Raw genomic sequence first — 14280 nt, forward strand, 5'->3', positions numbered from 1 at the left:
TAATCAACATAGTCATTGCATGGCAAGACTCACTTCAGGATCCACACCCAATGCCTCTTCTTCAGGAAACTCCTTTTCGGAATGACCCCTTTATCTCCATCATGGAAGTGGTTTATCTTTGCTTCGAACCTTCATACATATGGGCACTTATTCTGTGTGAGGCAGTGTTCCAGAAGTTGGTGATACAGTGATGAACAAAATTGTCAAGTTCTCCTTCTCATGGAACTTATATTCTACTGAAGGGAGACAGTAAAAACCTAATAAACAAAGAGGTAAATAAGATAGTTGTGCTCTGCAGTAATGGCTCTGGAGGGGACATGACGATGTGCCAGAGAACACAGAGTGGAGGAGATGTGGGTAGGAAGTGAGGTGATCTGGAGGCGTCCTGGAGAAGGTGATATATGACCTGGAATCTGAAGAATGAGACAGAACCATCTATGCCTATAGAAGGGAAGAGCACATGTTGTTGATGGCAACAGTTATGTTGTGTCCAGAATTCTATTGAATAGTAAACTCATTGGGCACAGAGACTGGTATTTACTGGTCCTTGTATGTCCTGTAGCATCTGACTTGAGCCTTTAGGTAGGATTTGTCCCAGCAAGCACTTGTTAAATTAGATAGATCCATCTTGATGGCAGTAGGAGCAAACTGTTATAAGGTGCTGTTCTGCACAGTTCTTTGATAATCAAAAAATGCTAGATCTTAAAACTTCTGGAATAAAAGATTAATGTTTGGTTGGCTCTGTTTCACATAGCTGTGCTGGTATCTTTTAAGCATAACAGCACCTGAACAGGAAAGTAGGCAGGCAACTGAGTGATACTTATACAATAGAGGCTGTGTATTATGGTAATCATTATGTTCTAGAAAACATGCACGACTCAGATGCTATCCTCTGGGCACAGACAAGTTGCCTGAAAGTCTCTTCTGTAGGTCAAGGTTAAGGGGTTCACAATATTTTCACTTTGCATTTTGGCAAGTAGAACATACTATTACTTGATTTTTCTTGTTTCCTGTGAACTTTTCCTTCATGACTTAAATGAAGGGAAGAAAATACTTTCTATTTTTATATTAACATAAAACCAGGGGATGTGAGAACCGGGAGAGACTAAAAAGAGAGGAATCATTATTATCATCTGGAACAAGAATACCTGAGTTCATAGTTCTGCTTCTACGGGCTGTGTGATCTTGGGCAATTGATGTAGTCTCTCTATGATTCAGTTTCCTTATCTTTAAAAAACCTGGTGGTCATGAGGTTTAAATGAGTTGATGAATGTAAAGTGCTATGCAAAGAATCTGGCACATACAAAGGTTATATAAAGTGTTTTATGTCGTTATCTAGTTCAGAGGTCTCAGACTCCCCATGACCAGATTTATTCCTCAAATCAGTTGACTGGCACAAAGTTTCAGACTTTTTTCAGAGTGGCTAATGTTGAGAAATAGAGTTATTTCGTAAAGCAACTAGATCTGCTGCTACTTTTGCAAAACTAAGAGGTCTGGAAACATAGGGCTTTCATACTCACAGCCATTAACAGTCTTTGAGCCACCCTTTTTCAACTGAGCCTGTCCTCTCCGATTTACTGTAGTCTCCACCATTCTCTATTGCATCCCTGACACCCATTAATATTAGCAGCCTACAGGTATTATTGATATTTGAGCTTGCCACCTGTCCTCTTTCCAGAGCAAAAGGGTTCTGACAGATTTTGTTTTCATGTTGGAGATGCCAAGTAGGGATGAGGAGCAGGCAGACAAGTACAGAGAACAGTTCCAGTGGAAAACATTCCTTAGTCAGTTGTACTCTCTTAAAATTGAAACCCTGTAGAGCAAGTGTGTCAGTGTTACAGTGCATGTCATACTAAATTTTTTTAAAAGCTTATATTAACAGTCTGTATTTTGAACATCTCTACTGAAATGTCTCATCCATTATTTGCATGCATTTATTGCTTGAAGACATTCATTTTTGTTTAGTTCAAGCAATGCTTATTACTTATCTTTACCAGGCACTTCTTTCCATTAACAGAGGACAAACATGATTAAGACGTTGTCCTTCCCTTAGGAGCTTATTGGGTAATGATAAAGACCAAAAAGAGTCCCCAAAGTGAGGAGTCCAAAAAGTGATGTCAACACATATGCTAAAGTGTTCTCTACTTTTCTATTTCTCTTTGATTCAAGGGGAGTTTATGTCACCCCAAATCCAGTCCCCAGTATGGGTCTGTGAAATGGATTTTAGTTAATAAACATAAATATCTTAATACTGGAGAAGTTTTTACTTAAATCTTGTGTTTTTTTAATAAATTTATTTATTATTATTATTTTTTTTTTTTTGGCTGTGTTGGGTCTCCGTTTCTGTGCGAGGGCTTTCTCTAGTTGCGGCAAGTGGGGACCACTCTTCATCGCGGTGCGCGGGCCTCTCACCATCGCGGCCTCTCTTGTTGTGGAGCACAGGCTCCAGACGCGCAGGCTCAGTAGCTGTGGCTCACGGGCCCAGTTGCTCCGCGGCATGTGGGATCTTCCCAGACCAGGGCTCGAACCCGTGTCCCCTGCATTGGCAGGCAGATTCTCAACCACTGCACCACCAAGGAAGCCCTTGAATCTTGTTTTTTATACAGTGACTTTCATCTCTCAGGAAGTCTTATGTTCGATTTTTCCATAAATGACAACAAGAAACCACAAGTAAGGGCAAATTTTCCCCTCTGTTTTCTAGCTTAACTAATAAAGAGAATTCATTTTGAACTGTGAAGTGGAATATACCTTGTTGGGAAATTGTTTCAGAGTCCTGTTGAATGTTTAAAGATGTGCTGGCAGTTGGAGTTTCCATAATGTAATCTAACCAGTCATTTCCTGGGATGGTTCCAAACTTGCTGAGTCATCAATTTAATATACCAGGTTAAAGAACAAATTCAGTCTCTAGAAAAGCAAGATGCATTGCCTCTGTAAGTAGGTGTTCAGTGCACATAGTTTTAACTTTGGCAGTCATTTCAAATGAAATATTGTTAGCATGAGGATGTTACAGACACTTCAGGAAACCACAGTCTTTTAAAAAATATTTAATGTGTATAATCTTTATTTAATATCTAGTCCTGCCTTTAAATTCAGCTTTCATCATTTTTTTGTTCTCATATTCTCTCTCATCTATGATGTGATACCTCTTACATTGAGAACAAGAAATCTTCATATTTTTCATCATCTATAATTTGCCAAATCCGATCATTTACATCAATCCATCCCAATACCATATTGTACAGTGATGTCAGTTCTCACAGAAGTTCCACACCTGTAATGTGATCCAAACTCCTCCACTCAGGAAAAGAACAATTCATAGGACCAATGGCTAATGTAAAAATGTAAATTTTTAGAAGCGTGTCCTCCTGCAAGTGCCTACCATAATTATAGAGAAGAGAATTTTATATCTGTTCCGAGTTTTGAGCCAGTTTTTGCTCTGCACATAATAATGAAGCAGAATGAAACAAAATGTGGCTATTCCCTTTCCAAAACATTTCAACTTTCCTCCCTGTTCCCTTAAAAAAAAAAAAAAACCCTCATTCTGCAGATTGCCCAGGTTCACCAAACACACAGTGCCAAACTGGAGCAGCAAGTAACAGTGGAAATGAATTTAAACACCATTTAGTTAACCTAGTAAAACTAGTGTTGATGGGAGAGAGAGAGTTTTCTCTTTACCAGAATTAAAGAAAGATTTTATTTAAAACTGTAAAGTTCTATACACATTATAATTAAGTATAAAAATATACAAATAAATAAAAAATAAAATGAAGTTAATGAAGAAATACGATGATACCATATCTCTTTACTTTGCATAATAATGCATAACATCCATAAAAGCTGTTATTTAAGTCAACATTACCCTTTGAATTGCTAAGTCTACTTTCATATTGAAGTTATCTTAAAGTCCAAGCTAGTTGGATTTAGATCAATGAGATTTTTTAAACCATCCCGTTTCATTTAAAATTACTAATTTCTGAATTTTTGCCTACTCTGTAGCTTGATGCATCAAACAAAAATACTGTAATTATGGATTTCTGGTGTATATACCTTCAAATAAAACTGCACATAAAAATTGAAATTACAACTAGTAACTTTATTAAAATAGTAACAGAATGTGAATTATTCATCAAAATCTATCACTGATTCTGAAGATCCTTAGAAGCATTTAGTTTGCTTTCATATTATTGGAAGGAATAATTGGCAGGATTCCAGAAATGATGGTTTTTAAACATTTATGTAAACAGTGATATATAGATAGATATTATAAATATAAATTTATATTACAGGTCAATGGCCTTGTTTCATAGGATCTTATTTTTCTGTTTGTTTTACAATCTGTTATGTATCAATAAAAGGTTTTTTTCACACTTTGAAGAATGGATAAATATCTCAATAAGCATTTACAAAGTCATCAGATAATGACCCAGTCTTCTCTTTTTGTCTTAGCTCTTAGATTTGCTTCATGACAGGGAAAAGCACGTGCAAATGTATATGTGTACACTCCTGAAACATAGAATACAGTTCTGCAGACAAAACTTCCCTTTCCCAATGTGTTTATCAAGTAAAATTAAACAACTCAGTCTCCTTCCAGCAATAAATCAGTTCCCACATGCATGTACCCGTCTCAAGAGTGTAAAACTTTACTTTTTCATTTAGAAATAGAGGTCACATTGAAAATGATTGATTATATTTGGAACCATAAGAAAGGGGAATGATAAGTATTTCTGGTTGTGTTACTAGTTGATTTTAATTTTAAAATGTCATAAATGATAAGAGGACACTTTATTAATGCTGTGAAAATCTTAAGTTGCTATTGTATCTTAAATGCTATTAAAGTCTTAATTTTTGACCCTATAAATTATGCAGTTTGTGAGTTGTTATTCTGTGCCAAGGACACATGTGGCTGTGTGAATCTCATCATTGCCTGAATACATGTGTAGTACAGACTCTGGGCCACAAAGTAACAGCCAATTTCTTTTCCCTAAACTCATGTAATGTTTTAAAATTCCTTATGTAATCTTGCCTTGAAGGTAATAAATGAAATGACTTCTCAAGAATAATTCTGGTTCTTGTAGTTTATGACAGTGTTTATGTGAATGTTACCATGTTGGATGAAAAGAAAACATTCAGTTTTATCAGATTGCTTCTTGCTCTTCTAAGTGAATTTGCCCTATGGTATACTGAGTAGTCCTGCATCAAACTGGCTTTGTTAACACAGCCAAGAATTAGGTCTCTTAAATTAAGGAAAATAACTGAAAGGTGATTTGGTCAACTTTTCATATGATTTTCCAAATCTGAGAACATTTTAAGTCTGCTAAGAAAGTGTGACATCACGTCAGCTTTTATTCTGAGTGTTGAAACTTTCCAACTACGGAAAAATATCACTTTTCATTTTAGTGTATGCTTAAAACTGGCCCATCGGATATGGTTAAAGCAGGGACCTAACCCTACAAATTTAATTATTTTCCAGTAAAATTCAATTCCATTGAAGATATTTATTCAATATATTTATGATTCTGGTTTGGCAAACCTTTGGCTCATCTTTAAAAGTGCCCCAGATCTCTCTGCAAGAGTTGAGCCCTTCCAGAATAATTATGCTTGGTAGTTTTATTTTACGGAATTGAAATTATAAATGTAACTGTAGACATAATATCCCTAAGTAGAACCTCATCTCAAATTTCTTTTTATTGCAGCTGGTGAATCTGCAAATCAAAAATTTCCCATTTGGTAATAAATGGTATTACCTTTTGATGCAGATAGGCATTGAAAAGGATGGAAATTGTCTGTAAATATGATTTGTTTCTCATTAGTAGTTATTTCAAATTAGAAATTAACTGAGTAATGGGATAATATAAGGGCTCTAGAAGCAGACAAGTGTAGCTTCATGTTTTGGCTCCACTGTTTACTAGCATTTGACCCAAAAGAGTATATTTAAACTTTATGAGCTTAGATGCCTCAACTATAGATAACAAGGCCTGTCTTGTAAGGTGCCTAACACAGTGATTATTAAGAGTTAATAGTAAGTTAAGAGCTTAATAAATGAGATATATAATTATAATAACTATTAAAAAGTAATTCAGTTCTTTTATTCCAATGATTATTTTTCCTGATGATTCCCAAGTACATTTCCATGATATCAAGAGATACCATGAAATTGTTCAAAAACATTGGAAACACAGTTAAATTTATTTTATTTTATTTTTTAAAAAATTTTTATTGGAATATAGTTGCCTTACAATATTGTGTTAGTTTCTACTGTACAGCAAAGTGACTCAGCTATACGTATACATATCTCCCCTGTTTTTTTGATTTCCTTCTCGTTTAGGTCATCACAGAGCATTGAGTAGAGTTCCCTGAGCTATACAGTAGGTTCTCATTAGTTATCTATTTTATACATAGTATCAATAGTGTATATATGATACTATATACAATAGTGTATATATGTCAATCCCAATCTCCCCATTCATCCCATCTCCCCTTTCCCCCTTGGTATCCATATGTTTGTTCTCTGTGTCTGTGTCTCTGTTTCTGCTTTGTAAATAAGATCGTCTATACCAACTTTTTCAGATTCCACATATATGCATTAATATACGGTTTTTTTTTTCTCTTTATGACTTACTTCACTTCATTTATTTTTTTTTAATCTATGTACTGGGCTGATTAATTACAAAATGAGAGACAAGAGTGCACAGAGATATAATTGTAACTGAAATATTAATATTTGTGTGTCTTATATAATTCAGTAGTCACTATGTTTTTCAACTATATAAATGATAGTATAATTTTAACCCTTTACTTTTATGGTTGAGGAGTAATTTTTAATTATATTCATTTTTTTCTTGGAGGGAATCCAAAGAAGCTGTAGACCTTGTTCAGATGAAGTACTAGATTGGACAGATTGGGGGAATTTACTTTTCATTTTTTATCTTCCTGAACTGCTTGCATTTCTTATATATAAAACTTTAGAAAATGTCAATGAAGTAATATATGGAGTGGGATTAAGAACCATTTTTTGGTTTGCTTTCAACTTTATATTTCTGTATTAAACTGATGAAATTGAAAAGCTGCAAATTCTTTGAAAGTCCTAGAAATCAGGTTCAAATAGTCTGATCTCCAATTCTCTTCTTTTCATACTATAAAAACAAAGTAACTCAAAAAAGAAATTAAGGGGAAATAAATTACATTAATAAACAGAAACATAGTTTTAGTTTATTCCTCTCACATTCTTAAGGATCAAACCACTAAATACAATAGTAAAATAAAAGGCAATTTAAAAATACACAAATATATTATGCTGTGTCAGGGTCACTTGCATCTTACCATATCACTCTGAGAACATCACTACTATCTGAACAGCTGGATGTGCTTTATTGGGAAAATGATTTTTCTCTTTGTGTCAGTATTTCTGCACTAGTGCTTTGGTTCAGTCATGAATATGTGAGACCTTTTGTTGGAAAATAAAGTAAATAAAAATATATAAATATATAAATCAGATAGTCTTTTATATCTTATTGTCCTTTATTGTTTTTCAAACATATAGCAAAAGTCACCATCAGAGTCATTCATTGGTCGAGAGAAGAGGTCGAATTCCCAGTCATACATTGGACGACCCATCCAGCTCGACAAGATCTTGCTGTCCAAAGTTAAAGTGCCGCACACTTTCGTCATCCACTCCTACACCCGGCCCACTGTGTGCCAGTACTGCAAGAAGCTTCTCAAGGGGCTCTTCAGGCAGGGCCTGCAGTGCAAAGGTAAGGACGATCTTGCCACCAAGTATTTGTCAACGGCCGAAGTTTGAGCCTCACCTATTTGAAATGACTCTTTTTCCCACACCTTCTCTTTCTGATGCATGCTTGGTTTTGATTTGTTTTCTTTTAAAATGATTGTGATTAGATTGCAGATTCAACTGTCATAAACGTTGTGCACCAAAAGTACCCAACAACTGCCTTGGCGAAGTGACCATTAACGGAGGTAGGTAGAAGGTCAGCTGTCACGTCTATGCTTCTTTTCCGTCTTAAGGCATGTGTCAGTTAGGACTTAGCGAGATTTTTTTACTTTTAATTTTTTTCCATTCAGATACTCGTGACCCAGACCAAAGTAAATTACGGCCTCTGTCCTACTTTACTGTAAAAAAGCACCCATCATTGCATTGTGATAAAGACCAGAGATTTTCTTGATTTTTACGTGGTGAACCAGCTAGTACTGAAAACTTGGATATCCAGGATTTCTTCCCCAGCTCTCTTATTTTTCTACACCTATTCTAGTTCGTTCAGAAGCATAGAAATTGTTGGAATGCCTCCCAGTTATAGCTGTCAGTCTCGTCCTCCATCCTTTTCATTCCCAGCATTGAGACAGAAGTTAACTTTTCTTCCCTGTCTGTCAAGGAAGGGAAGAATCACAGAAATTGACCTACCAGGAAATAGTTACAACTTTCTTCCTCCACCCGCTTACTATTCCCATTATGTACGTGCTTGTTAACCTGCATCTTTAATAATAATAAAAGGAACTTGAATTTAGACAATTAAAAACTACATATCCTTCTCTATATTGGGGAATATTCCTTTGGGAAAACCTTAATTGTACAAATTAAGATTGAAGGAATTCTAAGAAAAACGCTATGTCCTAAAGGAACAGCTCTCATTTTCTTCCCTGGTAGAATTCCTGATGGATTCTGACCAAAGCATTTGACTTAGTGTCCCAGGCTGACTTTTTCCATAGATAGTAGACTGTGTTATACTTTCAGTCTGTTATCAGTTTGCTGATTCCTCTGGGAAGAAAACTGGTGATAAAAGACCGGAGAAACAGGTTGAGTATTTCTGTTGCTAAAATCCTGAAGAACAAGTGATTATGTATGTTCTCCAACTTTCTTCTCTAGAAGAAGAAGAGAAAGCTCTCTAGGAAAACATTCCCATAGTAGTTTCTGGCTTCAAGATGCATGAATTAGCTGCCAAAATCAAAAGCTTGGCAATCTTCCCACTTTCTGTGGCATATGGTATTGATTTTGTTCAGGCCCAGGAAATGTCAATGTGTACTTGATAACTAGAACCAAAGGGAAACAGTGTAGTTTATGTTATGTTGATTAATTTGCAATTGCATTTTTCCATACAGTCAGAAAAATCTGGAAAATTATGCATTTTCCAAGCTTGGCAGGCTAGGGTCTCTGATCAGTCTGTTTTCTAACTTTAAAGTAAGTACTTTGCCTTAGTAAGTAATTATAATTTACTACATTACCATCAGCTATATAATGACAGGATTCAGTATTACTTTGAATATCAAATATCTTAGGCTTATGTGACCATATATTAGAATCCATGATTTTAAAAGTTACTGGAATATCAAGAATCAGTGACCTTGAGTGTTCCTGCATGTCAAAGTTTCCCACATCCTCCAATGTATTTCTTTTTCCCACCAGGGCTGTACTACTGAAATAAGATTCGTATCCTCTTCACTGGTGCCTGGTATCTCTTTGCTTCCTAGCACTTTGTTTCTGTCTCACCCTTGGCTTCCTTCCAAGGCTTCCCATGACTTTTCATGCTTTTAGGCTTAGGGGCACAAAAAAACGAGCATCTGCTCGTAAAATTATATATTCATCCTCTCATACATTCAGGTGATTATGAACTAAAATTTAAAAGGAAAGTGAAAGAAAAGAAAAATTCACATAATTATATTTTTAGGGCTTCCAATTGATTTGCTTTAGGATTGCCTAACTTTCTCTTAAGTCCTGGCTCCAGGATTCCAGGCTTATCTTCATGGGCGCCAAACAATTTTTTAGATTTGCTTAGCCCTGGGGCAGAGTCTGATGTAGTCATGGAAGAAGGGAGCGATGACAATGACAGTGAAAGAAACAGTGGGCTCATGGATGACATGGAAGAGGCAATGGTCCAAGATGCTGAGATGGTCATGGCGGAGTGCCAGAACGACAGTGGGGAGATGCAGGATCCAGACCCAGACCACGAGGACTCCAACAGAACCATCAGGTGAGGGCTGCAACCCCAGCCTTGGTCAAACAGGGGAACCCCAAGTGGTATGTACTTTTTAAAGCTCTTTGATATTTTAATCTGTTATAGAAGAAACTTAAAGTGTGCATTCACAGGCATACCTTGTTTTATTGCTTTAATGCACTTCACAGGTATTCCGTTTTTTTACAAGTTGAAGGTTTGTGGCAACCTAGGGTAGTGCACATCTATCAGTGCCATTTTTTCCACAGCGTTTGCTCACTTTGTGTCTCTGTGCCACATTTTGGTAATTCTTACAAGATTTCAAACTTTTTCCTTATTATTATATTAGTTAGGGTAATCTGTGTTTAGCAGTCTTTGAGGTTACTATTGTAATTGTTTTGGGACACCACAAACCATGCCAGTATAATACAGTATACTTAATTGATAAATGGTGTGTGTGTTCTGACTGCCCCACCAACCAGCCGTTCTCCAGCCTCTCTCCACTTCCTCGGGCCTCTCTATTCCCTGAGATACAACAATATTGAAATTAGGCCAGTTAATAACCCTGCAATGGCCTCTCAGTGTTCAAGTGAAAGGAAGAGTCACACGTCTCTCACTTTAAATAAAAAGTTGGCAATAGCTAAGATTAGTGAGGAAAGCATGTCGAAAGCTGAGATGGGCCAAAAGCTAGGCCTCTTGAGCTAAACAGTCAGCCAAGTTGTCAATGCAAAGTAAAAGTTCTTCACAGAATTAAAAGTGCTACTTCAGTAAACACATGAATAATAAGAAAGCAAAACAACATTATTGCTGAAGGAAAAAGTTTCAGTGGTCTTGATAGAAGGTCAAACCAGCCACAACATTCCCTTAAGGCAAAGCCTAATCCAGACCAAAATCCTAACTCTTTTCAATTCTGTGAAAGCTGAGAAAGGTGAGGAAGCTGCAGGAGAAAAGTTTGAAGCTAGTAGAGATTGATTCACAAGGTGTTTAAGGAAATAAGCCATCTCCATAGCATAAAAGTACAAGGGTGGGGGGGAAGCATTATAGATATAGAAGCTTCAGCAAGTTACCAAAAGATCTAGCTAAGATAATAAATGAGGATGGCTACACTAAACATCACATTTGCAATGTAGATGAAACAGCCTTATATTGGAAGACAGTGCCATCTAGGACTTCCACAGCTAGAGAGAAGACGATGCCTGGCTTCAGAGCTTCAAAGGACAGGCTGACTCTACAGCTGGTAACTTTTAAGTTGAAACCAATGCTCATTTACCATTCTGAAAATCTTAGGGCCCTTAAGAATTACGCCAAATCCACTCCACTTATGCTCTGTAGATGGAACAACAAAGCCCGGATGACAGCATATCTGTTTACAACATAGTTTACTGAATATTTTAAGTCCACTGTTGAGACTTATTGCTCAGAAAAAAAATATTCCTTTCAAAATGCTACTGCTCACTGACAATGCACCTGGTCACCCAAGAGCTCTGACAGAGATGGACAATGAGATTCATGTTGTTTTCATGCCTGCTAACACAACATCCATTTTGCAGCCCATGGATCAAGGAGTAATTTCAACTTTCACGTCTTATTATTTAAGAGATACATTTTGGAAGGTTATCACTGCCATAGATACATGGCTGTTCTTCTGATGGATCTGGGCAAAGTCAACTGAAAACCTAATGGAAAGGATTCACCATTCTAGATGACATTAAGAACATTCATGATTCATGGGAAGAGGTCAAAATATCAACATTAGCAGGAGTTTGGAAGAAGTTGTTTCCAAACCTCACGGATGACTTTGAGTGGTTCAAGACTGCAGTGGAGAAAGTAACTGCTGATGTGGTGGAAATAGCATGAGAACTAAAATTAAAAGTGGAGCCTGAAGATGTGACTGCAGTGTCATGATGAAACTTTAAGGGTTGAGCAGAGGAAGTGGTTTCCTGAGATGGAATCTACTCCTGGTGAAGATTCTGTGAAGTTTGTTGAAATGATAACAAAGGATTTAGGATATTACATACATTTAGTTGATAAAGCAGTAGCAGAGTTTGAGAGGATTGACTCCAATTTTGAAAGAAGTTCTGTGGGTAAAATGCTATAAAACAGCATTGCGTGCTACAGGGAGATCATTCGTGAAAGGAAGAGTCAATCGATGCTGCAGACTTTATTGTTGTCCTATCTTAAGAAATTGCCACAGTCATACCAGCTTTCAGCAAACACCATCCGCATCAGTCCACAGCCATCAACAGCAAGGCAAGACTCTCCACCAGCAAAAAAATTATATCTCCCCTGAAGGCCGAGGTGATGGTTAGCATTTTTTAAAGCAATAAACTAATTTTTAATTAAGGTACATACATTGGTTTTTTTAAGCGTAATGCTATTGCACACTTAATAGACCACAGTATAGTATAAACATAACATATATACACTGGGAAGCCAAAAAATTCATGTGACTCGCTTTATTGCCATATTTGCTTTACCTCTGTGGTCTGGAACCAAACCTGCAATATCTCCGAGGTATGTCTATAATTTGTTTATAAATGAGCTGTGTACTGTGGAGGAGACTCCTAACTTTGGAATTAGGAGGTCGGGATTCCCTTGGAGAAATGTAGTTTGCATCCTTTCCTGGTATTACCTCATCCTTTGACCCATTTTCTTTTGCATGTGAGGGTTACACGTATGTGCAAATGACAAATTTACTACTAAGTTAATATTTATTCAAAGCTCATTGTGTAAGGGTAAGCTGGGAAGAAGTGAGAGAGTGGCATGGACTTACATATACTACCAAATGTAAAATAGATAGCTAGTGGGAAGCAGCCACAAAGCACAGGGAGATCAGCTCGGTGCTTTGTGACCACCTAGAGGGGTGGGATAGGGAGGGTGGGAGGGAGACGCAAGAGGGAGGAGATAAGAGGATATATGTATAGCTAATTCACTTTGTTATAAAGCAGAAACTAACACACCATTGTAAAGCAATTATACTTCAATAAAGACGTTAAAAAAAAAAAAAGCTCATTGTGTGCACATACAGAGATCAGGGGTCAACTTCAGCGGACACCATCTATTTTTATAGCTGGCCCCTATTACAAATATCACATACGTCTGGACCTTACTGTTCTTGATGTTATTTCAGAAGTGTGTGGAGTTTCATATTTGTCATCTAATTATCTGTACTTTTTGATCTGTAGATCATCCCCATTTTTTACATTAGTGGTCAGCACACTATGGCCGAATCAGGCTGCTGCCTGTTTTGTAATAAAGTTTTATTGGAACATAGCCAGGCCCGTTCATAGCTATGGCTATGGCTGCTTTTGCACCACAGTGACAAAGTATTCTGCAAAGCCTGAAATATGTATTACCTGGCTCTTTACAAAAATAGTTTCCAAACCTCTGATTTATGTTATAAAGTGTATTCAAACTTTTGTGTCCATTTTACAAATGCCATATTCATTGACTGACTGAAATTGTTCATGAGATGAGAGCAATAAAATAATTGGATTTTATTCCATTCAATAACATGAGAAATATTTTTAAAATACTGGAAAATATTAGTCTTATGACCCCACTGTCTTTCAAAGGTGTACATTTCTTTAGTATCAAAAGATTGGTGTGGGCAGGTGGGCCTGTGGTTGGAGGCAGTGAAGGAGAGAGGAAGACAGAGACAGAAAAGACAGAGAAAGAAAGAGACGAAGGACGGGCATAATTCCATGAGCAATAGTTGTTTAAAAGACAGTTTCAACAGCAGGTTCTAATTTTTGTGAAATTATCCAGAGAGAGACTGAAATTCACAGTAACTGATATTATCTCTAAATGATTAATATTATGGCTGTAATATGTAGCAAGCAAATAAGCGTTCATGTGTGATTCTGAATACTGTGGCCTCAGTACACTAAGACTGTAATCTACCCAATGTTCACCCCAAAACTGAGCCCCATGCAGTTCAGCCTGAAAACTGAGGTGCTTATTATTATCCTCCCTCGAGATTGTTAAGGTGTACCTGTAAAGCGCCTATCACTCTTCAGAGTAATCCAGATTCTGAACTATGGTACTCTGGCAGTACCGTTCACCAAAAATGGGATATGAAAATTTTTTTTTGACTTTCACTTTGAAATAGCTGAAATAAGGTTTTATGCAGGAAAAGAAGATCTGTATCTGAAAACATTTCTTTCCTAAAATATTTTGACTTTTCAAGTCCATCAACAAGCAACAATATCCCACTCATGAGAGTAGTGCAGTCTGTCAAACACACGAAGAGGAAAAGCAGCACGGTGATGAAAGAAGGATGGATGGTCCACTACACCAGCAAGGACACGCTGGTAAGATCCACAGCAAGAAATTTTCTCTT

General features: G+C 36.8%; 1 protein-coding gene across 3 annotated transcripts in view; it reads left to right on the plus strand.

Annotated features, from left to right (window-relative positions):
• Nucleotides 1–14280, plus strand: part of PRKD1 (protein kinase D1) — a 338632-nt gene that overhangs the window by 274446 nt on the left and 49906 nt on the right. For all 3 annotated transcript variants that reach the window (XM_068546675.1, XM_068546694.1, XM_068546684.1), the window contains exons 5-8: nucleotides 7541–7751; nucleotides 7894–7971; nucleotides 9773–9977; nucleotides 14128–14251. In XM_068546675.1, coding sequence (XP_068402776.1) covers nucleotides 7541–7751; nucleotides 7894–7971; nucleotides 9773–9977; nucleotides 14128–14251 — 618 coding nt within the window. The remainder of the gene's footprint in view (nucleotides 1–7540; nucleotides 7752–7893; nucleotides 7972–9772; nucleotides 9978–14127; nucleotides 14252–14280) is intronic.

The sequence above is a fragment of the Eschrichtius robustus genome, chromosome 1 (genome assembly GCF_028021215.1).
Source record: "Eschrichtius robustus isolate mEscRob2 chromosome 1, mEscRob2.pri, whole genome shotgun sequence".
Taxonomy (NCBI): Eukaryota; Metazoa; Chordata; class Mammalia; order Artiodactyla; family Eschrichtiidae; genus Eschrichtius; species Eschrichtius robustus.